At 37.3% G+C, this 14,994-nt stretch overlaps 1 protein-coding gene across 13 annotated transcripts in view; it reads right to left on the minus strand.

Moving 5' to 3' along the window:
- BBX (BBX high mobility group box domain containing) overlaps nt 1–14,994 on the minus strand; it is a 240,394-nt gene that overhangs the window by 42,517 nt on the left and 182,883 nt on the right. For 11 of the 13 annotated variants that reach the window (XM_036219534.1, XM_036219533.1, XM_036219532.1 and 8 more), the window contains 2 exons: nt 13,515–13,589; nt 6,211–6,291 (listed from right to left, as the gene is read on the minus strand). The exons of 1 other annotated variant lie outside the window; for it this stretch is intronic. In XM_036219534.1, the coding sequence (XP_036075427.1) occupies nt 6,211–6,291; nt 13,515–13,589 (156 nt within the window). The remainder of the gene's footprint in view (nt 1–6,210; nt 6,292–13,514; nt 13,590–14,994) is intronic. One more of the 13 variants, XM_036219535.1, reaches the window with a different exon arrangement.

The raw sequence follows: 14,994 nt of genomic DNA on the forward strand, positions 1-14,994 counted from the left end.
AAGTCACCTCCAGTGCTTCACTCACCTCTGACACCCCTTTCGCTTTGCCTCTCACATCAACTCAGTCATCCAACTGAGTCCCATGGTGTCTGTTTCTGCCTCTTGTTCACACTGCCATCTGGTTCTTGTTTTCTCACACCTGGATGTCCACGAGGCTTTCTACTCCATTCTAGACACAACTACCTACCAAGTGTCCCTTCGAAGTGCTGCTTTCATCACTGTATACCCCTCACCCAAATCTTCAATTTCTCCCCAGTATTTTCAAGTAGAATTTCTCTACTTCACACTAAACATCTTCCCAATTCTGACTTGTAGCTACATTCTGTCTTCACCTTCCATAAATCTCCTCCACTCATGCCAGTCTGATTTACTTGTTGTCATCTACCTATCTCACATTTGCCTGCCTTTATCCCTTTGTTGTATCACCCCTCTCTCTCCCTTCAATTATGCATAAAACACAATCTCTACTGAGTACGTGTGGTTAGGTTAAAGGGCAGTGGACAAGTGTAAGTGAATGCTGGCAATGACCTGTGGCCTCAAATCAGGGCTCAGGAGAGGATGGTCATAATTGTACACTTCTTTAAGGGGGCAGCTACTTATTAGCTCTGACCAACTTTTCTAATGTTGGAAGGCTAGCTAGTACAAATTCTCTAAATTTTCCTGAGAAACCATAACTTTGTATTTACTTGAAATCAATAATTTAAAAATATTGGCCATTAATTCAAATGTAAACCATAATACAGGTCAACAAATTGTGGGCCAAAGTATCTCTGCAAGTTGGATGTTGCCCAAAGGCTGCCAGTTTCAGTCTCTGTTCCTAAATAATTGCTTCATCAGGAACCATCTTCGTGCTCTCTGCTCTGTGCTGCAGTCCCCAGAATACTCCTGCCAATATTTATTCCTCCCTTTACTGGTTTCACACATTCACGTCACGTATCACTCATCACTCAAGTGGAGTTTTGTCATTCCGTTGCATGGTTCCCTATGAAACCACTTGCACTATTTATTTCTTATCCCTTAATTTTCTTTACCTTATCTCTTTGCAACTAAAGCCTAAGTTCCTGGAGGACAGGAGTCATACACCATAATTTCCTACAGCCCTCACAATCTTTCAAAGTATATTCATGAACAGGCACTTACTTAAGTATATGAGATGTATCTTGGCAGTTTCAAAAGTACAGACACTTTTTAAAAAGGAAATATCAGCTCCATTTTTTGACAGCAGTCTTGAACAATCTGTCATCTTATTCAGCTGTACACATATGTGTAGGAGTAAGCTGTCTTCTGTAGAGCCTTCTATAACACGCAAACTCCTATAACAAGCAACTTGCACAGTCTTTTATAAAACAAGGTGACAGAATAGCCTAGTGTTGAAGAGACCAGGCTGTATGACAGACTGCCTGGGTTTCTACCAAGGCCCTAACACTTTCTGTCAATGCGACCTCAGGCAAGGCACAGAACCTCTCTGCCCTTGTGTTTCCCATGTATAAAAGAGAAATGATAATAGCATCTATCTCAGAGAATGAGTGTGAGAATTCAGTGAGTACATATAAAGTACTTAGAAAAGTGTCTAGCACACAGGGGATAACAAATGTCAATCATTATTATCTTAAATAATAAAACTTGCAGATAAAACCAGCTATTAAAATTTATAATCTATTTTAAAGAACACATAAAATTATTTTGGAAAAATTAGAAGTATAAACAGTAATATTTTTAGGCTTATGCTCCAGTCCCTAGTGGCACTCCAAAACACCAAAACTATACCTGGAGGTAAAGCATTCCTATACTACTGATCTTAACAAAAGGGTCACAGGTTACCTCATCATAATAAAAATACTTGTATATCCATATAAGGAAGCTCTAGCAGCCACACTGTCATTGGCATGGGGTATACCCTCAATAATCATTTTCCCACTTATTATACCAAGCAATTTTGGTATATAAGATCTTCAAGAGAAAAATTTTCTTTGCTAAAATGTACAGGTAAAGATGTTGCTGAGCATCCTCCAACTATAGCAACTATAATACATAATGATCTCTGGGGGATGCTTTGCTGCTTTGCTGGTCTCTATATGACCTGACCTGATTAATTTCAATATGAAAGGAAACACAATACATTATAGTTCCTGTACCAAATAGGTAAATGATTAACTGAACAGTATGAGCCTCATGGAGGTCCAAACATAAAGGATCATATATTTCTCAATTCCCTCACCTCAGTAGCACTATGCCAAATCTCCCTTCCTAGCTGGGGTAGATTTCTGAAAAACATCTGGAACAAGTCCCAGAATTTTCAGGTCACTTTCAGCTATTAAAAATCTACCCAGTTTAAAATACCAATCTAATGCCCAAAGCAGGGCTCTCCCTAGGGAATCTCCTGGCTCCAGAGTCCCTGGATATAGGGAGGAGTCCTTCCAATGCCCAAACTGAGAGTGTAGGCTGATCGAAGTCTCTCGTGTCTGCTGCCTACTTCTCCAATTTTCTTTATGCTTGCTCAAGTGGGTGTAGGGTCCAGCAATAAACATATGCCTATGATACTTCTTGCTTCTTGCAAAAGAGAAGACATTTCTTGCAAGCAACAACCCCTGTCTTTGGGAGGTCTCCTCATTGACTCCTCCCCCCATGCCAGTCCACAGGAATAAAGTTGGGAAAGGGTGAGCGGTTAGTTCCTGGGCTGGTTCCTGGCCCTGTGTTCACACGGCTTAAAGCTTCCTGTTTAGAGGGCAGAAGAAAGAATGGAAGAGGTAAAACTAATTGCCCAGTTATTTCTTTTCTTTTCTTTTCTTTTTTTTGGTGTGTGGGGGGATCTATTCCTGCTAACTCTACATAGAAGACTAAATGACTTTGTCATGGGATGCCAAGGACAGGGATGATATACAAAATATTTAACAGGAAAGGGTGCCAAACAATCAGAAGGGATGTAATTTCAGGGCTGGTAGACAGTCTTACAGGCCCCTTGTTATGTCCCCTAGTTGCTGGAAGGATCAGGGAGCCCAGAGGTGCTGGGAGAGTTGTTCCAAGGGTTCTCAAGGCGTTTGGGTCACAGTCTGCTTGTTTTCTAACAAAAGGAAGTATCTTGGTAGCAGGGCGGCTGTACTGGTATAATCCAGCTAAAAATCACTCCTGCCTGTAGAAACTCATTAGAGTATCTTGAGCAAAGCTATCTCTATTGAATACTTCCTAATGTGAGACTATCTCAGGCCTGACCCCTCTGCCAACTACTCCCCATGACCGTCCCATGGCTTACTGCCTGACCAAACTGAACTACTTTCTACTTATCTACTTGACCTCTGGAAAACTCACAAACCTTTAGAGTGCCAAAGCAGAGAGTGTGGCAAGCTATTCCAAGTCTCGCCCTGCTGCCAACTTCCTCTAGCTCTTTTTGCCTGCCCAGGCAGCAGTTAAGTCTAGGTCTAAAACATTTCTTGCTTCTTATCAAAGAATGAGAAAAGACTTCTTACAGGTACCACCCCCAATCTGTAACAGGGGTTCTCAAGGAACTGCCTTCACTTTGGTTGACAGAGGGCAGGGATGAAAAATGGAAAGTACTTGCTCCTGTTCCTCTTCAGGGCGAGGAGAAAAGCTAAAATATTCCGCTGACTGGACAGCCTATGCTATCTATCCACCCGCCCCCGACCACCCCCCCCCCACAAACACTGATGACTTAAGGGGTTGGGGGGGAACGAGGGGAGAAACCTTTGCAGTGGTTTAGTAGGGGATTAGGGATAGTAGCGGGATTAGGTCATCTCTCTTTAAATTCCAAGAGAAGGGTCTAGTCCAGATTAAAGGTGGCTTCTTGGTGGCTTTCCTTTAGAATGTATGGATTTAAAACTGTTTCTTCAGATTTCAGACAATAACACTAATTCTGGGAACCATCGATTCTGGTAAACAAAAAAATCCTCCTTAATACACTGTTATACTTATTTAAAGAGGCAGTGACATAATTGAATTTTATGTTTTGTCCAACAAAAATAAACTTCAAATGCACATGGAATACAAATAAATTGAGGAAGCATATTTCTGCTGGGGATTATTTGAAGATGCTGATTAATCCACTGAACACATTATTTATGTTTAACTAGAAACTTGGGAAGACTTTAGGATGTTATTCTAAAATATAGTCTATTAGCTTTATGGCATCATATTCATGTGGCACAAATAATATGAGAAAATTTTCTTGGTAAATTATTTTTTAGGGACCCTGTTTCTTCAAAAGCATCTATTTTACTCAGAAGTCAAAAGAAACTAAGTTTGAGTATAAGCTGATTTGCTATAATTGGAGTAGGCTTAATGCAGTCATTTTACCCCTTTAAATTATGATACCAGCATTCAAACATCTGTTAAACCATAGCATCTGTTTCATATTTGGGATACATCCCTACAAATTAGAAGAGTGTTCTTTTATAATGAGCTATGATTTAATAGGGAATCCTTTTTTATGACATGCCACAGAAAGGAAATGAGAAGACAAATTCATCTCTCTAGCATCCCCCCCCCCCAATAGCAAAGTACCTCAAAGATCTATACATTTCTAATACAAAACTGTTTAATACAGATGTATTGATATTGAAAGTTAGGGTGTCTTACAGTATTGTTTAATATTTTAAAAACCATATGTATCCATTCATCTATCAATGGATGGACACTTAGGTTGCTTCCTATCTCGGCTATTATAAATAATGGTGCAAATGAAGATAGGGTGCACATGTCTTTTTGAATTAGTGTTTTAGTTTTCTTCTATACTTAAATGAAAGAATAATAAAAAGTAAAAACTGTGTGTATATGTTTGTATATAAGTATACACATACACACAACCAGGAAATGCAGAGGGTCATACAGTCCTAATATCCAAGAAAAATAATCACTTCTTTCAGATAAATTATCTTGACAACCTACATAGTCTTAAAGAGACTAGACAAATTCACAACCTCACAGTCTCTCTGTTTACAGTTCTAACTACAAAGGCACATTGGCTGCCAAATCTTTACCATTTCAGTTCTATCTGAAGTAGTACTTCGCCACTAACTCACCAAGTTCCTTTTAAAACCATTCCCTATGGTCTGCACAAGTTTTCTAGTCATGTATAGACCTCTATTTGGGTCTGAATTTATCTTACACAAGAAGCATGTCAGCTTAATGACAACAATGGGTTAATTTGTTCTACCGTTTATACTTCTTTACGGTTTCAGGTCTTTGTATTTTCATATTTCTAATTTGGATCTGGCTAGACTTTAAAGGTTTAATGTTAAGATATTTAAAACTCCTGAATTATAATGATACAAGCCACCATAAAATTTACAAAATTACCAGCCGTCCCATTAAGTTGAATAAACTACAAATAATTTATAAAAGAAATATCACTCACAAAACAAAATAAAACAAAACAAAACCAGAAGGAACTCATGGAAAGGAAGCCAGAAACATGAGAGAAAAGAAAAAAATTAATACAAGAAATTTTTGGTCACACATTTTTGTTCCTCCTAATTTGTCTCACCAAAAGAGAAAATTGCTACTATAGTGTCTCTGTGCTAAAGACACTTCTTCCACATGTTTCCTTGGGGCAGAGCAGTCACAGCTTGGCAGGGAAAGTCATTGCTACCCGCCCACCCTAGCAACAACTGCTTCTGGCACCTTCCTCTCCAACCCATCCCTACCAAATGAGGGCTCTGTCCCTCAGAGGCTTTATGAAAGCATATTTTGTACTTTGCCAAAGGTACTTCATACCCATGTCACATCAAATGTACAACTGAAGATGTCATAAAGCCAAACTTGAGAACATTGGAGTTCTTCACTTAGAAAAAAAAAATTAAAACATCAACTGCCTGGTTTAAAACTGGTGCCTTCCAGGGATTTAGAGATGTTATAAGAGAATCGGTGAGGAGGAAAATGACCTGGGCCATCCTTCTGAGTTCAGGCTGGACTTATTTAACCAATGTGAGAGAGACAAAACTGACCTTATTTTAAAATACTACCTGCGAAAAAGATTTTACAATTTCCCTGGGTAACCTTTTACGATGCTTAATGACTTTCAGTAGCAAAACTCCTTTCCTCCTAAATTAAAGGTTAACCCTCTCATTGTTTAAAATTAGATACAATACACGTTATAGTCAAAGGTGAGATGGTGCAGTTTAAGGAACATTGTTATGATTGACTTTCTGTGATTTCCACCTCTGCATGGCTTATCTCAATGTATTCTTAGAAACTTGCCTCTGCTAGTTGAAAGAGTGCAGACTTTCCACAGCGTTTTACAGGTTCAGCACCACCCAACTGCGAAGTGTTTGAAGAAATCTATATTGAAAACAATTCACACAAAAAATATTAATTGTGATATCAGAATCCTTGCTTCCCATTCATACACATTCAGGAGCGTTCCTCAGTTTATGAGACCATCGTTGCTCCCAAGTACTAAATAACTTTAAATGTGGCATGCTTGGGATTATAATTTTGAAACCAATTTTAGTAAATAATCTTAAAAATAGTAACAAAAAATAGGTGTGACTGGTGGCTATTTAATGACAAGAGCATGTCAGGTTTTGAATTTAATTCTATAATCTTAAAGGAAGGTACGCATTTCTGTTTCTACATAAATACAAACTCATCAACTGGCCAGATATAAAAGAGCTATTTAGAGTCTATTTGTATTTAGCAAAGGAATTAATTTTTTAAATCAATATATTTGGGAGTTCTGTGTAAAGGGTCTCAAGTCAGTCAACAAATATTTTTTGGAGGAATCTAATATAAATGTGCTAAGGCAGGAGCTGGGGAAGCTAAGAAACTTACATAAAACATTGGCCCTGACTTTGAGAGTATGCTCTAAAGTCCACACAAAAACTGACAATTAAGACCACAAATCTAAAAAAGTTATACAATTAAGAACCTATGTGATAGTACATTAACATATATACAGCATTACACTGACTGCATATTCTTCTGAGATTCTGGCTAAACAGCAGCTAGGCACTGATTACAATGAACAGCACCATCCTTTCTCATTTTTATATGGAAACTTCATTTTCAGTTTCTAGCCTAACTCAGTAAAGAGTTGAGAAGGACAAAGTATCTCTGTCTTTACAAAGTATGCTTCTCCTGGAGAAGTTCTGTTATCATTAATTAGAACAGCTAGCTACAGTCTAAGCTTTCTGCATTCTTAATGATTCTGAATTCTTTTTCAGTTCAGGTGACAATCTTGTTTTGCAACTATATCCTTACAGGTGACCCCAGTCCCACAGAAGATTCTATGCAGCTGTCATCTCCAGGAGACAGTGGGTACTATGATGACTATGATGCTACATGGAATTTTCCCTAGAATACCTGCTGCATAAGAGGCTTTAGTAGAGGCAAACATTTAATAAGCTACCTGGGCTATTTAGAAGGGACTAATTAAGAAAGTTTTAAGAATTTTTTCTTCCTAAGTACCTTTCATTTTTAAGAGTCCTTTCCTGCTCATCCTGCTCACTTTTTAAATTTATTTTTAAAATATCAACTAATAGGGCTCAATCTTTCTGAAGTTTGGGAAATTTTCCTCTAGCTGGATTTTCTCTGATATATGCCACTTATACTTTTTCTACACAAACTGAATTTAATTACTCACCTTATGTCTAGACTAAGAGAAACAAACCCATTAGTATAATCACAGCCTCTCTGACTTGAGGGAATGAAGAACTAAAAATGGATACCAGTCCCGTGAACCAAGGCTGTGTAAGTGTCAGATATGTGCCTTCATTAACTTTTTGCCATGTGGACTTAAGCAAATAATGAAGACTTAGAGCCTCCTTTATCTCATCTTCAAAACAGAAACATACCTGCCCCAGATTACTGCTGTGTAGATAAGATTTTATGTTAGTGAAGAGTTTGGCACAGTGCTGAGTCCATATTATGCTTTCAATAAATGATGCATTTATTAATTATAAAAATTTATTATTAGTAACACTAATAAACATAAACTCTCTTAGTACAATTCCAAAAATTAGTTACACACTGAAATTGGAATGGAATTAAAAACTGCCATGTCAGGATAATTATTAAATTTAATAATTTGTAGAATATTAAATTTGTCACATGTAATAACCTCAAGAATTACTGAAGGACGGACCGGGCAGTGCTGCACTGCGTAGCCCCTAACACTGTTTCTACTTTTCACTTGCTCCCTCTGCTGTCGTTTCTGTTGCTGTAAGTTTTGTATGTGTTTGTTCACTACTATATATCCTGTGCCGAATGCAGTTTACGGCACACCGAGAGGCTCAGTGGAGAACTGCGCAGGCCACGTCATACTATCTGCTGCTATCTGAGTTCACGCGCGGCTATCTGAGTCAAGGCTTGAGAATGGGTCCTTGCCTTTCGAAAGGAACCACCTATGTTTAGTAAGAATGATTTTCTTCATTGCCTGTGGGAGGATTTTTACATAGAGGGCAGTATTTCAAATGCCAAAAGTTGCTGAAAGCCTGATTTCCCAAGGGTGTGGGGAAGGGTCAACGTATTTTAGCAGTCTGACATTTACAGAATCACCTAACAATAAAATTTTCATGGAATGACTTGGTGGTAAGATTTGCTTTCTAAAAATGTCTTTGGCTTATTAATCAGAATGGGTGAGTGGAAAACCGGACATACAGTAACGTCTTTGGCTTAAGCCTTATCTTGATTTCTCTACAGCATTTGACATGGCTGACCCTTCTGGGGAACTCTTCTCTAGGCTTCTATTACTGCCGGGTCCTTATTTCTTCCTATCTCTCAGACCACCCCTTATTCTCTTTTGCTGGCTCTCCTTTCCAAAGCGATCCTTTGAATGTTTTTCCTAAGGGTTTTGCCTTAGGGCCATTGCCCTTCGGAATCTCATCTACTCTGACAGCTTCGATAATAAGCATAGCTTGTAAGATGCTGATTTGTTATACCACTGTTCATTCTTCCCACTTTTTCCCCCTTATTTAAGACATATACATCCTTTAAAGTAAAAACGATATACTAACACATGTTTTTCATGACTAGTCAGCTACTAGGGAGACATGTTATGTTTCACTCCTGGGAAGGGGACAAACATACTGTACTGCATAGTGCATACTTTGCTTTTTATTTTACTCTACTGGATGATGCCTGCCAATCTGTTAACTCTACTGTAGTCTCTCCTTTGGTTATTACAGAATGTTTTGATAGACAGGGGGGTGTAATAGTATGTGAGGTATAGCAAAAGTGCTAAGAAAAATTATCGCCCTAGATATTCAACTGCTAATTTTATAGTTGGCCTGAGGTAGGGAAACACACAAAGAAATAGGTAGTAAAGATCAAAATTCAAATTAGGTAATGCTGGAAGTCTTCTGCAATTATAAGGGGTATCATAAACATTGTACCCTGGGAGGAAATGACCAATAAGTATTGAATAAATAAGTGAATCAAAGGACAAATGAACAACGTGAGATGACTGGTTTTCTTTACATTAAAAGAAATATTAATGCTTCCAAGAAAACACGTTAATACTTTCACATGGATTAGCTGCACTGAGTATATGGTACTTTTTTCAAATATAATATTCTGTAATACACTGAGCATTCCATCATGAAAATGAACGCCTTCAATTTGCACCTACTGCTTATATCCACTTGCAGTAATGCCTTAAATTTAGTGTGTTTATACTGGCAAAAGTAATATCTTTTAAGGAAAGTTTTAATATCCAAATCCATTTGTCTAAATCGCCTAGATTAACTCTATGTCTTCAAAGTAAATATTTAATTTCCAATGCAAATATGTACTTTAGCTGTAAGAGTCAGCCACAGAACAGAAACGAGAATATGTAGACTGGTCATGGCTTTCAGATTTGTTAAATAATGGAAGACAATAGCTTCCTTCTGAAATTATATTTTGTCATTAGTTTTCAGAAAATTAGATCTAAGAAGTGATGTTGGTGTCTACCTGTAAACAACAAAAGATGCAGATAGGAAACTCATTCTGACTAACTTAATGGATAAGAGCCCAGAAGCAGAGTGATGGCTCTTCAGATGGGCCAAGTCGAATCTAGAGAATTATGAGTATCAATAAGGAATGGGAGAGAGGCTGACATGCAGGGAAAACAAGATTGTGCACTCTACAGTTCCTTCGAGATCTTGTAAAGGTGATACATTTTTTCCCTTTAAGTTTAAGTATCCATGAGGCATCTACGAACAAACAACGTTCATTATTCAGTTTCCTGGTTCTGTACAGGTTAACTTTAATGAGTTTAAAAACTTATACATTTGGTTAAGAAAGAAAAATATCCTTCTCAGCTTCCAAGGCAGAGACTTAGGACTTTGTGTGTATTTTGGGGCGGGGGAGAGAGACTTTAAAGTTAAAGAAACACCCTGGGCTTACTGTTTTTTTAAAAGGTAAGTTTCTACAATTAATTATATTACACAATAAATGACCCATTGTCAAGAGAAGATCTAGCTAATCTCTCCCTAGAGTTATCAGATGTTCGTAAATGAAATTAGCAGGAATGGTCTTTAAGAATTTTGCATGCCCAATTTTAAAATAATATCACAAAGCTAAACATTTTCAAACAGTAAATTGATTCCTAAATTAAATAAACACCAACTTTTCTCCAAGTACATGACAGGACTGAGAATCTCTCTGAAAAGGGATAAGGGTATACAGTGGCCCATTTGGTAATTTTCTACTATATGTCCATCCCCCATTCCCTCACTTAACCCACTCCCTATTAGGTCCCAGAAATACTAGGAAATGCCTTAATAATGACACTTTAACAACTTGTAGTAAAAATTACAAAGTATAGAGCAGTGGTCTCAAACAGTGGTTCTCTGATAGGAAACTTTTCAGAAATGCAAATTCTCAGGCCCTGCTCCAGATTTAATAAATCAGAAAGTTTGGGGGTGATGGGACTCAGCAATCTGTGTTTGAATAAACCTTCAGGGTGACTCTGGTGTTATTTTAAAGTTTGAGAACCTCTTCTATAGACTGATTAGAACAAGAATTTCAAGAATCTTTGTGTCTTCTCAAAGTTGATAGGTGTTTTATGAAATAATTGTAAGAGCTTTAGGGATATGATCACAGTAATTACTGCCTATTCTAATTCTACTGCAATATATATGCTCATAGCTGATTTTAGTAGATAATTTTATTAGTCGGCTTTTGTTTAGATTTGCATAAACCAGTCCAGTATTAAGATGACAATAAGGTCACTTTATAAGATGTTAAAAGAGACTGAACCTTAGGTTTTTCTTGGGTCAGCTGAGGAAAGGTTATATATCCTAGGGAACCATGTACTTCTCTTGTGTAAAAACATGTAACATTTACAATTTAATCACGAAGTATGTAATAATTTGTTTAATTTGCTTAGAAATTACAAGGGCTCATATTATCGACTTGGGCAAAATATAACTAGGAAAAATAATATACTGAGTTGGGATGGGGGACTCCATTTCATTCTAGGGCAAAACATTTTATTTTGGTTTTACCATCATGCTTGCTTTTCTCTGTTATGATGCCTTAAAACAACTCCTAATAAGTTTCCAAATCAATTATTTTTTTTGTGCTTCTACAAAATTTCTAAATTTCACATGGTCAAAAACCAGAGGGACTCTTAGGAGACAAGTGCCTCTGGGTAGAGGAGTGACATCTGCAAATGAGTCCTTGCACAACTCCCAAGTAAGTAGAGGTTCTTTTCTTCCCTGGGGGTGGCGGGGAGGAACCCGTGATTTAAGGAGTGAGTATCTGTGCAGCAAGGACATATTAACTTATTTAAGAGGGGCATGGAATCTCATTCTCCAGAGTCACAGGACAGCGTCTGTTATATCATCGAACTGCTCCCTCAGAGCTGCCCAGGGCTTCAGGAGCTCCTAATAAATCTGAGGATGGTATCACTTAAATAATAATCACTCTGAGTGATGATTGTTAAAATGCACCAGCACCAGCTGAGATATTCCACATTGACGTTTTAAATAAATTAAGTGGAATACTCTTGCAGTTAATGAGCAAATATCAGGTGTGTAAAAGATGAGCCACTATCTTTCTAAAATTCATGCTAGAGTGTAGAATTTAATCAAACAGAATATGTGGCAAATACATTCTGTTCTGAAGGAAATGTTTCTAAAAAGTTGGGTGGACTTGGCTTAGGTATCAAGATTAAAGATAAATGCAGTCACCATACCAAAATTCATTATTTCTGGATAAAAGTTATTAGTATTGAATAAATGAATGTCAACAACTTGAGGAAAGCAAGAAAATATTAAACAAAACTCTTACCAGATAATGAAAATAGCCTGTTTATCATAATGAAAAATTTTAATAAAATCTTAATTTTTTTCAGATTCATCGAATTGTTCATGAAATGATAACATTTTATATTGTTGTCACCAGTTTTACAGCATAGCCTTCAACAGTTAATGCAAGCACTGTGATGACAGTGAAGCCTAACAAGATAAGCAGGCCAACTGGTGGAACAAAGTCACAGCAGCTGACACTCTGCCCCAAGAGGAAGCAGCGTTTTTTCTTAAAGTAAGAGCCGAAAGCAATTTTTTCTCATTTTCAAAGTGAGATGTTGGGTTTTCTCTTGCCAAAAGGATATCATTTTACATTTCATTTACGCAACACTCTATTCAAATGAATCTAAGTGATTCAATACATCAATATTAAACAGAACAGTCCTGCTTGTCATTTTCTCTCAACCCTATGAAAAAAATTGCTCAGTTTATGATATGCATTTTGATGAAATTAATAAAAAGGAAAAAAGGGGAAGGCCTAGAGCAAATAGCATCTTATTTTCATGAACTACATACATTTTATTAGTTGCCATACATTCAGTACTCATTAGACGTGAGCATATGGTAGAAGCCAGGGCTTTTGTGGCGAAATCAAGGATATCAGGTTTGCCTGCGCATAATACCAACCAAGAAAATACTCTCTAGTGTGTGTGCGCGTGCTCCACCCCCCTCCTTGTCCCCTCTCTCTCACTCTCTCACTCTCTCATTCTCTCTCTCTCTCTCTGGCTGACAAACCAAAGAGATCTGAGATCCTGCAAGAGATGACCTGATCTAAGCCTGGGATTAAACACTAATAAAAGTACTGGCTGAAGCTACACCACAGATAAAACTAAGCACTGATGATTTAACAGGTCAGATTTACCACTGCATTTGCTGTGAGAGTTATTCGTGAATTACGGCATCTAGGGCATCTAATTTCACTACTGAAAAAATTTAATGAATAGGAATCTCATGGCCTTCATGTTAATAGCAGCTTTTTCCAAGCTTTAAATATAAAGACAAGGCAAAAATGATATAAAGAACTACTGGAAAGTGTTTATTCTGAATAAACTCTTTAATGAATGGTTATAAAACATGGACCTGATCTGACTATGATTACAGCAAAGACAGCAGAAAGCCATAAGTATCCTGTTATGTGTATTATGTCAGTAATGGGAAGAGGCATGCCTAAAGTTCACTATACATTATTAAAACTTCATTCCAATATTTTCTGAGCTCAGTAGTAAAGTTTTATGAGCCCAGTAAGTATTTAAAAAAAGAAGGCCATACCTCTGCAAACTGAAACAAGGCTGATGATTGACACTGTTTTGAAGGAGCATTGGGGTGAGATGTACTTGAAGATATCTGAAAGGAAACAAGTGATTTTTAATGCACAAGGACATTTTCTCATATCAGACTAATAGATTCTGTCATATATTTCCATTGGAGACACTAATAAAGATTAAGACATAAGTCATCACCCTCAATCCCTTTTAGAAGAACAATATAAATGATAAAGGAAGACAAAGGCCACGTTTCCAAAAACAGATGATCGTAAAGAACAAAAAGACCGAGTTTGGCTCATTTGCCATGTCTCTCATAAGGGTATTAGGTATGTGCCAAGTAGCAGTTGAGACCTGTTGAGATAAATTTCCCTATTTCAATGAATTTCTTAAAATGTTATTAAAAGCTGGATGCTGCAAATAAAGCCAGTCACTCTCTCCCTTCCCTATACCACACCCCCCAAAGCTGTTCTCTGCTTAGAGACAGTTGTGAAACAATACCAGAGAAGCTTATGGATATGGGTCAGGGTATCTGGGATTGAATCTTAGCTCTGCTCCTCACTCGCTACACGACCTTGGGCAGCTCCAGCTGCTCTTTCTGAGACTTATTTTTCCCAACTATAAATTGAGGATGATGATGATAATAATCTCTATTTTATGGGATCATGGTGAGAAGAAAATAAGCCACAGAATACATTGCCTGGCACGGCATTAAAACTCAAACTGTTCACTGAATATGAACAGTATTTCTTTCTTTTATAACACCATGCATTCTCCTGCCCGGTGTGCACAAACACGCGCGCATCTGGGCACACGCGCGTGCGCACATACACACACTCTCAGTTGTCTGACAGTGGATAAAGGATTCTGCAATACTGCACTTGGTTCAACTAGGAGACCTTTTATTTCCACTTGGTAATTACAGTAGCCTCATCAGTTTGCTCTAAGAGCTACATGGAAAAACTTTCCAAGGATGTTTTGAGAGCAAGGTCAATTATTAATTTTTATTCCAAAGTGAATGAGCTTCTATCCACATATAGTATAGGGTACAAGTGAGTCACAAGAACAGAAAGCCTGGACATTATAAATTCCCAGTCCAAAAATAACTCTTCAACCACAAAAATCATTTTTTCATCTTAATTAAGTTGGTTAGAAAAACAATGGAACCAGTTGGTGATATAGTATCAAAGTGATGTTTAAGGATGAGAAAGAATTAGTAGAGAGGCTGATAGAATTATTATTGACTATTCACTGCTGAAGCCATTAGGAAAATTTTAATTCCACTGTAAATTTTGAATCAGACATATAACCATTTTTAGAATAAATGTCAGTAAAAAAAAAAAAAAAAAACCCTCCCAGATCCTATTTAACAAATGATATAAACAAACCATCATAAGTGGATAAGATTTAACCAAGTATTCTAAAGACACTGAAGACATATGAGGGTAAAGTTGTAGAACTCTTCTTGGTCAAACCATAAAACCTAT

The sequence above is a fragment of the Rousettus aegyptiacus genome, unplaced genomic scaffold (genome assembly GCF_014176215.1).
Source record: "Rousettus aegyptiacus isolate mRouAeg1 unplaced genomic scaffold, mRouAeg1.p scaffold_m13_p_4, whole genome shotgun sequence".
NCBI lineage: Eukaryota > Metazoa > Chordata > Mammalia > Chiroptera > Pteropodidae > Rousettus > Rousettus aegyptiacus.